The following is a 19,566-nucleotide window of genomic DNA, read 5'->3' as shown; positions in this document are numbered from 1 at the left end:
GTGAAATCTCGACAGTGCTGTCATGCTCATTAATGTTCCTCTGGGCTTCAAATTGAAAAGGTTGAACAGATGACATGTTTACATCGCTAGGGTCATACTCTGAAAGCCTGGCAGCGTAATCATGTGACGTCACCGCCCTGCGATGTCATCAACAATGGCGACCTACTAATTAAACTAAATTTACAAATTATATAAAAACGAAAACATCAAGAGGGGTTTCGATATCAAATTATTCTAACTCATCATAACAATGATATCTTTTAAGAACTGCAAGTCTTTTTATCCGTGGAGCCCTTTAAGCTATTTTTCCTTGTGTGGAATCTTCATTGATGTGGCTATCAGCATTTCCCACAGTGTCATGTTGCCGCCTTTTAGGTGGCAAAAAAGTTGAAGGAGACTGTGAAGGGAGCTTTTCTTCATACAGTATAAAAGATTTGCTTTTCTACCCGAGAGGGAGAGAACGAGAGAGGAAGATGACTGAATGAGATTTAGTTTTTAGGTGTTCAAGCAAGTCAAGTTGCAGAGAGTTGTGGTGGTACATTAATCTGTTTTTTTTTTACTACATCTACAGCATTTATTAGTGAAAAAAATGTAACAAAAAATAATGTAAAACAAAAGAAAACTTTCAGGGCACTACAGTGTTTAACACAAAAATGGTTGAAACTGGCAATCACACAAGTACTAAAGGATATCTTTGTTGTTAACTGTGGTAACATTAGCACCAAAGCAGGACTGAAGAGTTTAGGGTTTTTGTCTGGGCTGCAGCACAGTCATGTTGTGACTTGCATGGATGAAACCATGTCATTTTACAGACATAACGCAGGAGTACAGTACGGCAATGTGCCTTGCATTTCACCAAAACACGCATGTTCTTGTTCTCTACAGATATGCCACGTGAGCTCTGGTAATGATACAGCAATAATCTGTTCCTGTTCCTTGTCAGTCAAGTTTTGGGAAACAAAAATATTTATTGGAGGAGCGAAGCCACATGAAGTAGCTTGTTGTGTTTGCGGGCGTGGTCCTATGAGACAAAATGTGCCACAGTTCAAACTGTGAACACAAAGCCGTAGCCGTGCTGCATTTTCAGTTTTCCTCGTTCCAAAGACGAGCATGTGAGCTTCATTGAAGAATTTTTCCACAGGTGTAGGTATGAAGTGTTGTCTATCAATTCATCACATAATGAGTAGTGTTACAGTTTAGATTTTTGTAAATATTTGCTATCTTTTCAACTGATAACAATGACAAAAATTCACTTTTAATCCATGTTAGTATTGTTCTATCAGAATGACTGAACATATAGCCATAGGCCTTTGCCGAGCAAGTGACTAATTTTGGTAATTTATCAAATTTTAGCTACATAATGACCTGCCGTCCACATACTTGGTCATCACATTTTGGTTCATGTAGGCCACATTTGTACTAGTACACTAAATGTCAATATTTTGGTCTATTCAACCCAAAATGTGTTGTCCACAAGGTAACAATACAAAGTTGATAATAAATAAAACAGCAATAATTACAAATAACATTTATATTTAAAAGTCCATTATTTCTTTATTTTGTATTTTTGTTTTAATATGAAGAATATTTGCATTTTTTTACTTCAAGTATATTTTTAAATGAAATTAAATAACATTTACTTTCTATTATTAAAAAGAAAAAAAGGTTTAAATTAGAAAATTAAGTCAATATTTACTATAAAATGATTGAACCTAAAAAAGGTTCAAATTTAAACCACTAGCAAGAAATTTGAGAAGACCCTGAAGTGAAAAATGTCTAAATTTGAGTTATTTTGGAGTAAACCAACATACAGGTATTATTGTCTTGACGACTCAACCGATGGCAACAGAACACAATACCAAAGGAAATTGTCCACATAAATAAGAAAGAGTGCAGACTGCTGGAAATGGTGAGTTACTGCACTCCCCTGATGCTCATGTCTGTTCCAGCCTGCCTGCATCATAATTTAGCACCTATAGACTTCGTTTCCCCCCCCAATTCTAGACCCAAAAATATTCATGAAATCGTAGGGTTTCACGTGGACCTCCAATAATTCAACTTTTTGCAGTGACCTCAGACATTAAACATAAGTACTACATATGTTTGCGGCAAAAAAAAAAAACATTAAATATGGAATGAAACACATCTGAACCAACACCTTAGAACTGACCAAGTTTATTTTGTGCCTTCATATTCAAACAGCAAACTGATTTTTTCCCCCCACTTCTCTGTATTAAAGGTATTCTGAGTATAAATTAAAAGAAAATGTAAAAAAAGAATGACTGCTATTTCAGTAATAAATAATTCAGTCTAAATTCATCTAATTTCATGCAACAAGTAATGCCAGGTTAAGTTCATTTTGCACCACTTCAAGTTTCAGAACATTAAAAAAAGACAACTCAACTGTTACAATTGCTACAAATGACCACAAACACTGGGAGATCAGAATAATTAATGTGCACTCCCAATTAATTCAAAGAGCAAACATAAATACATATTAGTAAATAAGGTGCCAACATTGCACTGTGCAAAACCACCAACTGAAAAATAGCTGCCATGACCACATAAGTGCATCGTGTATGAACTCGGAAGCTAAGAAAAAGAACAAATAAACTTGCACATAAACTCCAACGAATTCAAGTCAACAGGTTGGAACGGGAACGGCCCGAGACTATGAGCGAATGTGATCGAAAAGCAGCCGGATCATGTCGGGCTGATGGTACACCCGGGCCACGTCGACGGGCGTCTGGCCAGAGGCGTTGGCGTGCCTCAGGTCAGAGAGCGGCGCCAGGAACTCCACGGCTTCATGGTGGCCCTCCCGTATGGCCAAGTGGATGGGCAGCGCACCGTATCGGTCCGCCACGTTCACCGAGGCGCCGTATTCTACCAGCACGCGCAGAGTATCCACAAAGCCTGAGCGAGCGGCGTCATGGATCGGAGCGATCCCGCCCTCGTCCTGCAAGTTGGGGTTAGCTCCTTTTTCCAGGAGCAAACGGGCGACACCAGAGTTTCCCATCATCATCACCTGAATGCAAACAAAAAAAACTAAGACTTAATTCTTTCAGTGTCATTAACACTTAAACTGTGCACCAAAAAAATCTGCAAATCCATCAAGAGCTCCTTGGTTGAAACACCAATTAAACAAAATAGTAGGGCGGCAGCTTCCAATTATTTTAGTAGTTGATCAATCTATCAACTAGTTAGTTCGAAGAATCGAGTAATCGGAGGAGGATAGGGATGGGAATTGATAGGATTTTTACGATTCCAATTCCATTATCGATATTGCTTAACGATTCGATTCTTTATCGATTCTATTATCGATTCTAATTTGGGGAAAAAGAACAAACGTTTTGATTGGCATCGAGTTTGTTTAATTAGAACTCACAACCTTACAAACTCACAACGAAATCAAAAGAGGCCCAAAGCCTCAATGTTAACTGTGGCAATAAGTGGCAAATACACAAGAATGTGTAACATTTTACTGAAACATTTATCTAATAGAAATAAAAAATATTGGTATATATTGTCAGATAGGTTGTTGTTCTGCCTTTGGCAATATGTGTTAAAGCAGGGGTCCCCAAACTTTTTCCTGTGAGGGCCACATAACTTTTCCCTTCTCTGATGAGGGGCCGGGGTCAGTTTGTAACAGAAAAAGTGTGACGATTGCAGAAGTGCATAAATGTAAAAAAATATTGTTTTTCAGAAAGCCACAATCAAATAACCCTTTCTGGATTCTTCACGGAATGAAAGTAAAAAAAATAAAAATAATAATATAATGATAATAATTAATAATAAAAACACTATTAATTAAATAGATAATAACCAAATAACCCTCTCTGAATTCTTCAAGGAAAAAGGCCAGGAAATAAATAACACGATTGAGGGGGGAAAAAAATTAAAAATGGCCGGACCAAATGTGGAGGCGGGCCGTATTTGGGCCGCGGGCCGCAGTTTGGGCACCCGAAGAAATGCCACATCCAAGCGAGTGAGCGAGCGAAGTGAGAGAGGGAAACACTTCTACGAGCCTACGTTCTTTGTTAATGTTAATATCTACAGAGGCAACGCCTGTATGTATCATCTTTTGTGTTGTTGTTGTTGTGTTTCCACTCGCGATCGGACACTTAAATCCAGTTGTGTAGTGGTTTGAACGATGTGCTAATGCTAGCGAACGAATGCTAACCATACTGTTATTAGCAGCTAATCATCGCTGATTTACGTTGATGCAAACCTGTTTGTTATTGGGGACAAAATTGATTTGTTTCATTTCTATTCTTAGTTTCACTCTTCAAGTGATGGTTGAATAAAGTCAGCAAATTATACCAACGTCTTCTACATCGTCATTTGGGAGTTTAGCTAGCTGTATAGCCAGAACTGAGCTTTGGCCTCTCTATGAGGACAGCGCAGTCGTATTCCCTCCCGATGCAGTTACCTCCACCTTGCAATGACTGCAAGTCGCTTTGTTGTAATTTTTCCTCGTGAAGTGAGGACACACTTTCGAGCGTTTGAACCTACGTGCTGTCATTTTTATGTTTGTGGCTGCAATGCTCGTGCTTACACGTCGTAACCTTTCATTTTCACACTCTTTCCTGGTGAAGTTTAGTCAAACTTTGGAGCGAGTGGTTCTTGGCGCCATGCTAGTTTGATGCGTCTGGACAACAAGACACGTCACGACGCAATACGCGTCTTTAGGAATCGTTAAAGGGATCGTTAGGGCTTTTTCATTGTGATGTCGAGGCCTCGAAACACTCGGAACCGGTTCCGAATTGGAATAGGATTTCGATTCCCATCCCTAGAGGAGGAACATTTAATGGTTGCAGAATCAATTTTAGGGATGTAAAACAAAGGCTTGCTAAGATTGCACTTTCAAAAATAAAATTCCCAAGTGTTATGTTATGCTATGCAAATGCACGTTTTTTTTTTGTTTTTGTTTTGCTTTTAACCAAGAATCGAGACTGTTTTACGTCCATATCTATAAAGAATTCAGGGATTTAAGCATTTATTCACAAGAATTTTCACTGGAAAAGCTCCGTTTACATAAGGCGGCCGCTAGCTACATTTACTAACAGACTAGCATTGTGACTACTCGTAGTTCTCAATATTTACGTAAAATAAATGCTACCTGCACGTTTTTTTATGCCTTTAACCAAAAATTGACACTCTTTTACATCCATATCTATAAAGATTTCACGGACTTAATCATTTATGTACAAGAATTTTCAACGGAAAAAGCTCTTTGTGTACATATGGCAGCTGGCACATTGACTGACATACTAGCACTGTACTTCGACATATTTACGTAAAATAAATGATTACTGCACTTTTTTTTTTTTAAAGCTTTTAACCAAGACTCGAGACTGTTTCACATCCATATCTATAAATAATTCAGGGATTTAAGCATTTATTCACGAGAATTTTCACCGGAAAAGCTGTTTACATCAGGCGGCCGTTAGCTACATTTACTAACAGACTAGCACTGTACTTCGATATAGTTATGAAAATAAATGATTTCTGCACGTTTTTTTTTTTTTTACTTTTATATTTACTATTATATTTATAACTTTTATCAAGACTGTTTTATATCCATATCTATAAAGAATTCAGGGATTTAAGCATTTATTCACGAGAATTTTCACCGGAAAAGCTCTTTTTACATAAGTCAGCCACTAGCTACATTTACTAACAGACTAGCAGTGTACCTCGACATAATTACGTAAAATAAATGCTAACTGCACATATTTTTTTTTGCTTTTAACCAAGAATCAAGACTGTTTTACGTCCATATCTATAAATAATTCAGGGATTAAAGCATTTATTCACAAGAATTTTCACCGGAAAGGCTGTTTACATAAGGCGGCCGCTAGCTACATTCATACATTCACTAACAGACTAGCACTGTACTTCGACATATTTACGAAAATAAAAGATTACTGCACTTTTTTTTTTTTTTTTTTTTAATTTTAACCAAGAATCAAGACTGTTTTACGTCCATATCTATAAAGAATACAGGGATTTGAGCATTTTTTCACGTGAATTTTCACCAGAAAAGCTCTTTTTGCACAAGACGGCCACTAGCTACATTCACTAACAGACTAGCATTGTACTTCGACATATTTGCGTTAAAAAAAAAAAAAAAAAAAGCTAACTGCGCATTTTTTGGGGGGGGCTTTTAAACAAGAATCGAGACTGTTTAACGTCCATATCTATAAAAAAAATTAGGGGATTTAAAAAATTTTATACACGAGAATTTTCACCGGAAAAGCTCTGTTTACATAAGGCGGCCGCTAGCTACATTCACTAACAGCCTAGCACTGTACTTGGATATATTTACGAAAATAAATGATTACAGCACGTTTTGTTTTTTTTTACTTTTAACCAAGAATCAAGACTGTTTTACATCCATAGCTATAAATAATTCAGGGATTTAAGCATTTATTCACAAGAATTTTAACAGGAAAAGCTCTGTTTACATAAGGCAGCCGCTAGCTACATTCACTAACAGACTAGCACTGTACTTCGACATACTGTATTTACGAAAATAAATGATTACTGCACGTTTTGTTTTGTTTTTTTTAACTTTTAAACAAGAATCAAGACCGTTTTACATCCATATCTATAAATAATTCAGGGATTTAAGAATTTATTCACAAGAATTTTAACCGGAAAAGCTCTGTTTACGTAAGGCGGCCGCTAGCTACATTAACTAACAGACTAGCACTGTACTTGACATATTTACGAAAATAAATGATTACTGCAGTTTTTTTTTTTTTTTTTACACTTTTAACCAAGAATCAAGACTGTTTTACGTACATATCTATAAAGAATTCAGGGATTTAAGCATTTATTCACAATAATTTTCAACGTAAAAAGCACTTTGTGGTGATCAGGCGGCACCACAATGGCATAAAGACAAGCAGCACATTCAACATATTTACGTAAAATAAATAATAACTGCCTGCTTTTTGTTGTTGTTGTTGTTTTTTTTTGTTTTTTTTTTTTACGTTTAACCAATAATCAAGACTGTTTTAGGCCCATATCTATTAGGAATTTTGGGATTTAACCATTTATCCAAAAGAATTTTCAACAAAAAAAGCTCTTTGTGATTTCTCTCGGTAAGCTTTGACGGCCACTCCAACATGCCCCCTACAAATCGGCCCCGCGCCACATGTCCCGTCAATATCATTATGAAGTCTACAGTTATATACAAAACAGCTCCAAATAACACTAAAGTTAATATATATTTTTAAACTGAGATATATTTAACTCATTGCTCTACATTGACATCGATAGACGTCCAATTTATTGAAAGTTGGAGGTTTACCTCAGAGTGCCAATGACGGATCTAGACGATGACATCCAAAGGTTAAATGTGTGTTAAATGTGTTAAACGGGACATTAAATATATGTTTAAACACACTACTGGCACGCCTGCACTTTCTTTACCTGTAGCGCCGTCCTGCCGAACCGATTGACCGTATCGGGATGCAGCCTGTATTCTTCCAGAATCCTTCGCACTTCGTCGAGGTTCCCCCTGGCCGCCGCTCTCGTCAACCCTTCGGTGTCGCGTATCTGAACCATATCCGCCTCTGCTTTCTCTTCACGACTGATCTCTGGGAGAAAGGATGGCAGGAAAGACGCCTCACTCAATAATAAAGGCGACGAGGGAGGAGGAACTCCGTACGTTCTGTCGGCGGCGTTCGTCCAAAAGCGTCGAAGTCGAGAGGCTTTTAAGGCGGTTAGCACGTAAGCTAACGGCTAACTTGAAAGACACCGGCGAAAAGAGGGTGGAAAAGCCTACCTTGGTGTGTTCTTTTGGAATTAGCGACGTGGCTGAGTTCTCTACGCCTGTTGCAGTCAAAGACGAGTAATACTTGAATGGAATACGAAGGACGAATGTTTTAAACGTAAGAACATTAAATTTACGCGCTGAGGGCGACACAACTGCGTTTCGAGTGTACAATTTACAAACACCGAGGAGGAGCACGCGTCGACCAATCACGGCTTGCCAGGAGGGTGGAGTCTTACCATGTTTGGTAAAGAGACGAGGGCAAAACTCCGTTACTACACTATCACCGTGGTAACAGTAAGAATCGGCCAATCAGAACGCGTGAAGGATAAAGCGGGCGATTTGTATTCGTTCACGTTTGTGGACGAAATTCATTCAGGTCTTTTTACTCACTCGACAAGCGTGTGTATGTTTTTCCATTTAACGTGGAATTCTATCCATTTAAAAAGGTGATGCAATACTGGAATTAACCAGTATTATTGCAAATGCAGAACAATATGAAAAATATGAAATACAGACGAAACCATTTGAATAAACATGAACTTTATTTGGTTTTAGAAATGTTAAACATTAGGAAAAATACAAATCCACTTCCGAACAGATTTTAATCTGGAAAATCAGTGACAATGAGTAGTTCAGGAGAAATTCCATCAGTCAACTACTGTAAATTTAAAATGTTCGTCTTCGTCAGGCTTTACATATTGGTCCGTAGCTGGTAATCTATAAAAAAAAAACATATTCATTAAAAATATTGGACTGGCATCATATTTTACACACGTTGAGCAATAAATTATCAAAACAAAAATACTGCAAATATATTAAATATACAGAGACATTACCATTTTGAATCTGAATTTTTTTTTTTTTTTTTTAATGATAGGCAGCATACAATGGCGTACCGCAAGCAACACGTCACTTCCACTCATTAATATTCATGACGTTAGCTACTGTTGCTAAGGGGGGGATACCACCGTTTGTCCCTAATAGGAAATGAATGGAAATCATGTACGAAGATGATTACAGAGCTGAACCAACCAATTCTCTCCGAAGATTATGTCCCTGGTGCCAAATTTACTGGCAAAGATGTGGAAGAACATAAAAATGTTCAGTTAAAGAGATGGCTTGAGTGCCGACGGCTGAAAAAGACGAAAAAAACAAGCTGATCTAAGCATAGCCTTAGCTTTTTTATCGACACCTTTTTCTTACGCGACTGACAAAGACATTCTCCTGTTTCAACAAGCTATCCTTTACCACCAGCCCTGTCTTTCTTATATATTATATCCTCTGGTTGTCCTAAGTCTCTGACCATTCTTGGGGGTAATTCAGTTAGTTTTGTGTAGCTATCGCAAATGCTAGTCAGTGACAGCAAACGAACACTTTTAATTTTTTTCATTGATAACATATCTTAATTCTATAATTTATTTACACTTACCCCTTACTAAAGTTTTTTTTTTACAACAGAAAAGGTAACTGGCAGTCAAATACCATTTTAATTCTTTTCAGGTCATTCATTGTCGGACAGAAGCAGCACGGCACAACGTCACGCTAAAAAATAAGTTAAAAATATCAAAATGGCTTACCTCTTTGTCCTCTGAAAGACCATGCCAACCCAACAAATGTTTACTGCATATGAAATGTGAATGGCTTCACCCTGGCTTCACCTACTGTAGCTGGCGTTAAAACGTCCGCGCAAGTTGATTAATTCTTCACATTTTTTCCTCCGAGTTTTGGTTTCGGAAAACGTATGAAGAAACATCCTTCATATGTCGTAATGTCTAGAGTTGTTTCTACATGTTCCAAAAAAGCATTGTGTGATTGGCATGTTCGTTTTTGACAGATTACCGGAGAAAAGTAGCAGAATTAACATTGTTTCTATGCGAGGGCGGGTCTATAATGTCCCACTCTTGCTTTACTTCCGCTTTACGATGTGACGTCAAGGTCTAAAAATAGCTTTAGTGCGGTACGCCATCGTGTACAGTATGTCTACCCCTGGGGTGCCCAAGTCCGGTCTTTGAGAGCCCCTATCCAGCTTGTTTTCCATGTCTCCATTAACACACCTGAATCAAATGATCAGCTCATCAGCAAACTCTGCAGGAGCCTGATCACAGTGGTACCTCTACTTACAAAATTAATTGGTTCTGGAAGTAGTTTCATAACTTGAAAATTCTGTACGTAAAGACGTGTTTTCCATGTAAATATCCTAATCCGTTCCAAGCTCCCCAAATTTCAGACATAAATCTTTTATAATGCATAAAAATGGAACAAAGCATGTTACAAATACATGTTACAATTAGATTATTGGACAATTAACATAAAATCGGAGTTATGCATAATGTAAAAAAAAAAAACAAGAATACAGTAAAAAAAAAAAAAAAAAAAAAAAAAAAAAAAAGGTAATAGCGGTCCCTCGTTTTTTCGCGGTTATTGGGGACCAGAATCTGCCGCGATAAGTGAAAAATCGCAAAGTAGCGTAAAAAAAAAAAAAAAAAAAGTATTCAATGTATTTATTCAGATTTAGCATACATATGAGATGCATGTTTTTTCACTTTTTTTTCCTCAAAGTATAATAAAAAAATATATATTTGGATATATAGCCTATTTTTTTAATTTTAAAAAAATTCAGCACTTAAAATGTTATAATCATGATAAGTTTTAAACATGTTACTGTCCCACCGAATTATTTTTAAACAAGAATAAAGTAGTAGTAGAAAAATGCTTGGCTTTATTAAATGCTTCACTGAATGAGTCTACTCAAATCCGCTCTGAGCCGCTCACTTACACACAATGAGTTGCCACAGCAACTGTTTAACAAGTTAAACGATGATTGACACATGCAGCACTTCAGAAGTTTGTGACTCCGGCAAGATCAAACACATTCATCTTTCGATCATTGTTAACTTTAATAAACAACTCCAGTTCACGTACACTGCCTGCCTGACGAACAAAGAGCAGGGAAAGGGAGGGAGAGGGAGAGCAATCGGCTCGAGACAGCTAATCTGTATTTTTTTTTTTTTTTTAATTGAAAAAAATCTGCAATGGATTGAGGGCGCAAAGTTTGAAGCGCGAGGTAGCGAGGGATCACTGTACAATATGTATGTAAAGCTGTTGGAACACAAAGGGCGAATGAAGAGGACACTGGGATACACACATACAGTAGAGGTCCTTCTTAGCCAATTGGATGCCAGGAATGCTAGGTAATAGCCAATGGCAGAGCAGCTGTAAGTATGTTACATTCAGTAAACTCTGGGAACTGCGAGTACCAACCATACTGTATTTTTGCCTTTCATATCCTGAAATTTCTTTCGTAACAAGAGGCAATATTTTCCCACTGAGGCGTGTCTTAATCTGAAAATTCTGTATATAGAGGCGTTCGTAAGTAGAGGTACCACTGTATTTGATTCAGGTGTGTTGGAGGAGGGAGACATGAAAAACAAGCTGGATAGGGGCTCTCTAGGACCCGGTGATCAGTGAGCATATTCAGTTTTGATCGGACAATAAATAATAATAGACCTAATATAATCAATTGAATGAAGTCAATTACCTCCACTTTGAGTAATGTAGCGGACCCACGGCAATGCCTGGTAACCACTTTTTTCTATTATCTTCATGTATCTCACCTGTTAAAAACATGTTTCGAGGTCTGTAATAGCGGCAACATTTTCAAATCATTTCATCTCCGAAGTAGGTATTAATTTTAACATGACATGCAAAAAATGCTTTACTTGTGAATCCTCTAATTAGCGGGTACATCAAGGTAATTCCAACCACTTAAAAAACATGCGAACAGAAAATATTCATACCTGTATTCCAGACACTGTAAAGTAAGGGATTTCAAATTTGACAGTAATGGGAGGTTTGCCCTCAAGCTCATCATTCTCCACACTGGGCAGACCAAAGTGAGCCCTCATGAGAAACTCTTTTCCTCCCTACATGGTTGAAAATACAGTAGATAGAATTTGTCAAGGCCAAATAAATTATCAACTAAAACAAAATGTGTATCGTCATTCCTGGCCAAAATCCTCTTGCATCCAGATCTGGCCATTTTTCAAATTTTTTTTTTCAAAAATCCATACGGCTCTGTAACCCCATGTGAGTCAGTCTAGAGTTGAAAACGGCTTGCCCTTTTTTGATGAACTAGCGTTTAGGGCTAATAAACATTTTCGAGAAAAATTGCATGCATGGAATTTTGCCCAATGTCAGTGATATGATTTTTTTTAATAAGCCAAAAGAAAACAAAATGTAAAAAAACTATTCTTACTGGGAAAGATTTGATAGTCCACACCACCAGGTTCTTCTCCGGTACATATTTGGCATTACCCGTGCTGGTTTTGAACTTGGGCGAGTCGGCGTCACTGGGAACAGGAACCCTCACCTCCACATTGTTTGCCACAGATTGTTTTTTGAACTGGCCCTTTGCCTAAAACATTACAAAATAGAATGGGCAATCGACATGAAAAATGCTTGTGTGCTTGACTCAATGTTTGTCATTGAAACAATTCAGGGCTCTGTACCTTCACCATGATTTCCACTCTGCTGTGAGAGAACTTTTCTATTATTGATTCAATCCATATCAGTGGTTTCACCTATGACACAGAACATCATCACCAAATATGGTTGAAAATGATTCGGGGGTAGAGCATACTATAGACAGGAGACCATAGTGTACATAGGTTTGCGACTTACATGGGTATTTATGCGGTAGGACATAAGCTCAGACTCCCCATCTGGAGGAATAAAAGAAATAGTGCGGTCATTCTCGAAGCGTGACAGACGCACACATTGGTGGAACTTCACATCTTCCATCGCTACTGTCTTCCCCTTGTCACCTGAAAAGACAACAAAACTGTCTGATAATTTGCTATGAGGAACTCACAAAGGCAGTCACAACATACGTACGTCCGGTAAGCGCGAAAAGCACCCTATCGTTGAGGCCGAGTCGCAGTTCGGGCATCCCTGACAGCATGGTCTTTAGTTTGATGCTGCCTACGATGTCGCTGCTCATCACACTGCCGTTTGCATTTACCTAAATAAGAAAAATTGGAAAAAGAAATTGCCCAGAGATCCCATGAAACAGAACATCTGGCGGAAAACACTCAGGTGACTTGAAGTTCTAGTCTGAGACCCCCAATTTGGCCAACTTTCAAAATTGTCCAATATGCATGTCTGATACATTATTGGAAAGCTTAGAATCTCAATTTTCTGGGGGAAGAAAAATGTTGAACAGGAGGGCATTTAAAAAAAAAAAAAAAAAAATTAAACAGCAAAACCCTCTCTGGAGGTGAGAGCACGCGAGAGCAGAATTAAAGAAGCCATGACATTAACGAGATATTATCGCGTACTTGTTTTGATCCAAAAACTCCATGTAGCATGTATCACTGAGTGTCAAGACACAGCTGTGAATGGCCAGAGCTGGATTTTGGGGGGATTTTATGGGTGAAACATGTAATAACAAGGGTCGAGGAGTGGTTGAGATTTTCTTTTTCATATATTTACCCTTTTAAAAGTTTTTTTTTTTCTCTTTGGATCGATTATTTATCATCTAACATATCGGAGAAAAGGCGACAGTAACAAAAAAAAATTTCAATTAAGCAATAGTTATGAGGTAGATATCCGTGACTTTTTTACAGACACCATTTTTTTCATTGTGACGTAATTTGTTTAAAAGTGTAAAATATGTGAATGAATAATTTTTTGAAGTCGTTTTTTTTTTTTTTTTACGAAATATTAGACATTAATTAATGATTCCAAGCTAAAAATGACAGGCATTTTGAATAATAAATATAATTAATTACCTTCGTTTTATGGCTGGGTTGAAACAAAAGCGGTTGCGCGACATCTGTAAACAGGGGTTTCCAGGGTAAAGCGGACAAATTAGAAAATTGTTCGGGGGCTTAATATGCCATGAATCTGCTATGGCAGCATATAGACATATTGTTCTATCAAACACAACAGTTGTTTTGGATTAAAATACAGCAGTTCCTTTTAAAGAGGAGTGCAAGAGCAGAAACTGCTTTTTCAGTCTTGTCTGTGTTTCCCGCCATCTAGTAGTTAAATCATCAAATCCCAAGACTCCTACAAAGATCAACCGGTCAACCTGTTTAAAGTATGTTTTTCCTGATAATGTATTAACTGTTGATGTCAGTATATTTCAGTATAGTATTTCCTTATTCTCTTGTCAAAGAAAACTTACCAACACATTAATTGACTCGATGACATCAATAAAAACCTCGTTCTTTTTGTATTTGATACCCTCAGACCTCCAGGAAACGGCATTGGTGACCGTGGTCGGCACTTTCGACTTTGCCACCTCAAGTTTAGCACCCTCCTGTGTAATGTACCTACATAAAAAGACACGATGAAGCACTGCACTTTTAAACACACTCCAGACTAGCGATTATTTGTGTATATCTGGCTGATCCTCACTCCTGAAGGATCTTGCTGTCAGTGGTCTGAGGGAATCCAAAGTCCATCAGCTCATCCAGGAGCTCATACACGACCACAAAGTTGTCCTGAATGCTCTCTTCCTCCAGTTCCTTAAAATATTCCGTGAATACCTGTAGAAAAAATACAATTTGCTCTATTATACATCACTTTTTTGGGATAGATTTTAAATGGTCGCACAACATGATAAGGAAAGATGCTGACCTCGACGAGTTTGTAGAGGAAGGAATACACAAGTGAGGCATTAGAGTTCTTGTTAGTGGTGGCCACCACTGCAGGAACATCAAGTTAAGTACCATTGAAATTGACCAGTAAAATATACTTCTTGAAATCATAGTAAAGACATGAACATTTTAAAAGAATAAAAATCACACGATTTACCAATTAAACTCTGGTTTCTGCTTTTGTGAGAATTAATGGAAAATGGCTATAGCTGATCCTGGTACTTCAGCTCATAGATCTATCTGACAGTTCAGCAACATAATGACTTTTTCCAATGGCATTAATAGATTGATAGATTCAGACAGTCCATTTATAAAAGAATGAAAACATACAAACTCTGAAGACACTAAGCCGCATTCGATGTCATGGAAAAGACTTATTAAACGGCAGGTCAATACTTCAATTCATGAGTGTTTTACTCGGTTAAATTGTACTGAATGCATCATTCGTTTTCAACTCAACTCACATTACCAACATTTTTTTTTAATTGACCGCATAGTTTTTCACTTATTACCATAGCAACACCTTAGCAACGAGGGACGCGCCTCGCTGCCGGCCCCTGCCTGATGGCGTAATTTCCCCAAGACCTCGACAGCACTCAAATACAAAAATAAAACACCACGCTATCCTCGCCAAAATTTGCCAAATATTTTCTCGCACGAGATTCATCATGCCACCTCAATGTATAGCTATGAATTGCTCACACAAAGGCTCGAGACTCTAAGTGGCCAAAAAAAACCTTCTTCTGCAAGGATTTGGACATATTTTGCGAGAGTCAAGCAGAAGAATTTCTCCCCGGCTCCTCGATCACATCCATGTTTTCAACATTTTAGCAACGACAGCTTTAAAAGCCTAGTAGGATACAACCTTGGATTTTCAAAGATGTAAGTAGACCCCTAATGGCTTTTCTCTTTTCTAAAATGTGATGCAATTCCTTTGATATAGGAAGGCAAAACCAACTGCCTATTCGTCGTGCCTGCAACCTGTTTTTGTTGTTGCTTGCCTGTCATAAGATAGCTGAAAGGTTGTCTATTCATGTCAATTTGATATATGTATTACTAGATCTATATACAGTGCCTTGCAAAAGTATTCGGCCCCCTTGAACCTTGCAACCTTTCGCCACATTTCAGGCTTTAAACATAAAGATATAAAATTTTAATTTTTTGTCAAGAATCAACAACAAGTGGGACACAATCGTGAAGTGGAACAAAATTTATTGGATAATTTAAACTTTTTTAAGAAATAAAAAACAGAAAAGTGGGGCATGCAATATTATTCGGCCCCCTTGCGTTAATACTTTGTAGCTCCACCTTTTGCTCCAATTACAGCTGCAAGTTGCTTGGGGTATGTTTCCATCAGTTTTGCACATCGAGAGACTGACATTCTTGCCCATTCTTCCTTGGAAAACAGCTCGAGCTCAGTGAGGTTGGATGGAGAGTGTTTGTGAACAGCAGTCTTCAGCTCTTTCCACAGATTCTCGATTGGATTCAGGTCTGGACTTTGACTTGGCCATTCTAACACCTGGATACGTTTATTTTTGAACCATTCCATTATAGATTTGGCTTTATGTTTTGGATCATTGTCCTGTTGGAAGATAAATCTCCGTCCCAGTCTCAGGTCTTGTGCAGATACCAACAGGTTTTCTTCCAGAATGTTCCTGTATTTGGTGGCATCCATCTTCCTGTCAATTTTAACCATCTTCCCTGTCCCTGCTGAAGAAAAGCGGCCCAAACCATGATGCTGCCACCACCATGTTTGACAGTGGGGATGATGTGTTCAGGGTGATGAGCTGTGTTGCTTTTACGCCAAACATATCGTTTTGCATTATGGCCAAAAAGTTCAATTTTGGTTTCATCTGACCAGAGCACCTTCTTCCACATGTTTGGTGTGTCTCCCAGGTGGCTTGTGGCAAACTTTAAACGAGACTTTTTATGGATATCTTTGAGGAATGGCTTTCTTCTTGCCACTCTTCCATAAAGGCCAGATTTGTGCAGTGTACGACTGATTGTTGTCCTATGGACAGACTCTCCCACCTCAGCTGTAGATCTCTGCAGTTCATCCAGAGTGATCATGGGCCTCTTGGCTCCATCTCTGATCAGTTTTCTCCTTGTTTGAGAAGAAAGTTTGGAAGGACGGCCGGGTCTTGGTAGATTTGCAGTAGTCTGATGCTCCTTCCATTTCAATATGATGGCTTGCATAGTGCTCCTTGAGATGTTTAAAGCTTGGGAAATCTTTTTGTATCCAAATCCGGCTTTAAACTTCTCCACAACAGTATCTCGGACCTGCCTGGTGTGTTCCTTGGTTTTCATAATGCTCTCTGCACTTTAAACAGAACCCTGAGATTATCACAGAGCAGGTGCATTTATACGGCGACTTGATTACACACAGGTGGATTCTATTTATCAACATCGGCCATTTAGGACAACATTGGATCATTCAGAGATCCTCACTGAACTTCTGGAGTGACTTTGCTGCACTGAAAGTAAAGGGTCCGAATAATATTGCACGCCCCACTTTTCAGTTTTTTATTTGTTAAAAAAGTTTAAATTATCCAATAAATGTTGTTCCACTTCACGATTGTGTCCCACTTGTTGTTGATTCTTGACAAAAAAATTAAATTTCATATCTTTATGTTTGAAGCCTGAAATGTGGCGAAAGGTTGCAAGATTCAAGGGGGCCGAATACTTTTGCAAGGCACTGTAACTACTTGTCTGTTTTTGCAATTACTGATGATTATATCACAGAATGACTTGGGAAAGAAAGGTTCAGAGAGAAATCATGATGCTGGACGTAGGCCTACCACTCTTCCTTTCGTGAAGTGTCGAGATGCCAACCGGCGTCATCACCAACGTCTGCTGTGCCGGGTTGAGAAGGGGCTATTAACGGCGTGCCAAAAAACGTAAATTATCCTCGCAGTTAAGCGTTAAAAATGACACGGTTGCTTTGACGAACTCGTCGAAAGTTTATATTCGTAAAATTACACCAAAATCCAAAAAGCTCTTCAACTGCCGTTTAGGCAAAAAACCTACTAATAAAAAAAGAACTAGTAATAAGAATCTTTATAAAACATGTTGCAATTCATGAATCTGAAACATTGGGATGTTTACTATATGATACAAAGAGGTAGTTGCTATATTTTGGAACACTCAGATTACCAAATGTATTCAGTCCCTGGATCTCACGGTGATGGTATAGGTGTACCTAATGTGTTCACTCATCCCAGCTGAGAGCTTCTGTGGTCTTTGTGAAGAAAAAGAAAACAGGTGAAGGATACAGTAGAGGTTGCTGTGTTTGATCCACATGAAGTGAACGTTGCCATGTGACATCACAGGACACATGAGCCCCTCCTCGTCATGTTGCATGAGGAGAGGCATGAAGTGGTCAATCTCCACCATGTCCACGTCGCCCTTGTAGTTCCGACATATCAGCACCTAAACACGGAAACATATCAGATGATTTTGTGCTACAAATTGTGGAAGTCACATACAAGATGTATGGTCAGGTACATCACAGTATATAGTGATCCCTCACTACTTCTCACTTCAAGCTTCGCGCCCTCAGTCCATCTCGGATTTTTTTCCTTTTTTTCCAATTAAACAAAAAACTGACAAGCTGTCCCGAGCCGATCGTGTAGTCTCACTCCCCCTCCTTCCTTCTCCCTGTTCCAGGCAGTGAGTGCGCTGGAGTTACTTATTAAAGTTAACATTGATTGATAGACGTTGATGTTTGATGTTGCCAGAGAACTGAGCTTCAAATGATCGCATGCGTCAATCATCGTTTAACTTGTTAAACAGTTGCTGTGGCAACTCATTGTGTTTAGGTGAGCAGCTTTGGATTTGAGTGAACTCACTCACTGAAGCATTTAATAAAGCCAAGCAGTTCTCTGCCTTAGTCCTGTTTTTAAATAATTCTGTAAGACAGTAAAATGTTTAAAACTTATCATAATTATTATATTTGAAGTGCTTAAAAACCACTTATTAAAATGTATATGTATAACAGTTTTTTTTAAATTATACTTTGGGGAAAATAGTGCAAAAATGTCATATCTTTCCAATGCTAAATCTGAATAAATACAGTGAACACAACATTGAATTTTTTGCGGGGGTAGAGGGCACTACTTTGCGGTTTTTCACTTTTCGCGGCGGGTTCTGGTCCCCATTAACCGCGAAAAACAAGGGATCACTGTATTGTCTACATTCATTGCAGTGTGTGCGCTAAGCTTTGGAATTGTGAGCTGCAAAAATATCTGTTCCCTTATTTCTAATGGTTCTTCTTTTTTGTTGTTGTTGTTGTTGTTGTTTTTATTGTTTGTATCATATTGTATTTATTTATTTATTTTATTTTTTCATTGATTTTTTTTTTTTTTTTTTTTTTGCTTCGTAAAAAATAAAATTATATGTTGAATTATTCCGTATTTTTATTTGTTTAGAATAGAATGGCATTTTAACGAAAGCATTTGGCCGAACCAAGTTCAATAAATCATTTAATTAAAAATCTTAGTGGCACTTATGTGTTTTTGAGAAACCCTGCACAGTGCATTCTGTACTAAATGTAATCCCTTAAAACAACATTGCCTTACTCACTGGTCCCTAAATTTATATTTAATCAAATCTGATTTTCAAAACGATTAATATTTGACAAACAGCCCTGAGGAAAACAGATTTATATGCTGCAGGCGTTCTCCACAGATACCTTTCCTCAACCCGGAAGTAAAAATATAATGCATTGACAAGCACTTCATCAATTTTTAACATCGTCATTAATGTTTCACAGCTAGCGAGACAATGACAGCCTAAAACTTACATTTTGGACCAAGTTTATTTGGTCACGTTATCCGCTTGTATTAAATAACAACAAAAAACTAATTCGATCAATGAATTGATCTTACCTTCCCCTTGAGGTCCAACACAAACACAGCGGAGAGGGACATAGTACACGAACACGGACAGAAACAGTTTAAAGTTTCCAATACAAGTCTACAACTCTTATAAAAATCAGTTTTCTATCTTAAAAAACGCCCACATCGAAGTAATTTATCAACGGTCGTGTGTTCCACCGCGCCGCTTCTCCTGAACGCGTCGTTACGTCATCGTATCCAGGTAAAACATTGACAGCAGCTC

General features: G+C 38.0%; 2 protein-coding genes across 2 annotated transcripts; both read right to left on the bottom strand.

Moving 5' to 3' along the window:
• Positions 1 to 1,885: 1,885 nt before the first annotated feature.
• On the bottom strand, positions 1,886 to 7,990 carry cdkn2d (cyclin-dependent kinase inhibitor 2D (p19, inhibits CDK4)). Its single transcript, XM_057842519.1, has 3 exons — positions 7,796 to 7,990; positions 7,441 to 7,607; positions 1,886 to 3,025 (listed from the first exon to the last, which is right to left on the bottom strand). Exons 2-3 carry the CDS (start codon positions 7,573 to 7,575, stop codon positions 2,672 to 2,674), a joined length of 489 nt encoding a protein of 162 aa, XP_057698502.1. The 5' UTR covers positions 7,576 to 7,607; positions 7,796 to 7,990; the 3' UTR covers positions 1,886 to 2,671.
• Positions 7,991 to 8,328: 338 nt separating this feature from the next.
• On the bottom strand, positions 8,329 to 19,566 carry ap1m2 (adaptor related protein complex 1 subunit mu 2). The gene is made up of 12 exons (XM_057843568.1): positions 19,335 to 19,566; positions 17,721 to 17,877; positions 14,429 to 14,496; positions 14,207 to 14,337; positions 13,974 to 14,121; positions 12,680 to 12,806; positions 12,467 to 12,609; positions 12,295 to 12,366; positions 12,042 to 12,200; positions 11,584 to 11,709; positions 11,325 to 11,400; positions 8,329 to 8,503 (listed from the first exon to the last, which is right to left on the bottom strand). Exons 1-12 carry the CDS (start codon positions 19,374 to 19,376, stop codon positions 8,478 to 8,480), a joined length of 1,275 nt encoding a protein of 424 aa, XP_057699551.1. The 5' UTR covers positions 19,377 to 19,566; the 3' UTR covers positions 8,329 to 8,477.

The sequence above is a fragment of the Corythoichthys intestinalis genome, chromosome 8 (assembly GCF_030265065.1).
Source record: "Corythoichthys intestinalis isolate RoL2023-P3 chromosome 8, ASM3026506v1, whole genome shotgun sequence".
In the NCBI taxonomy this organism is placed as follows: Eukaryota; Metazoa; Chordata; class Actinopteri; order Syngnathiformes; family Syngnathidae; genus Corythoichthys; species Corythoichthys intestinalis.
This window is presented reverse-complemented; position numbering and strand designations above follow the sequence as displayed.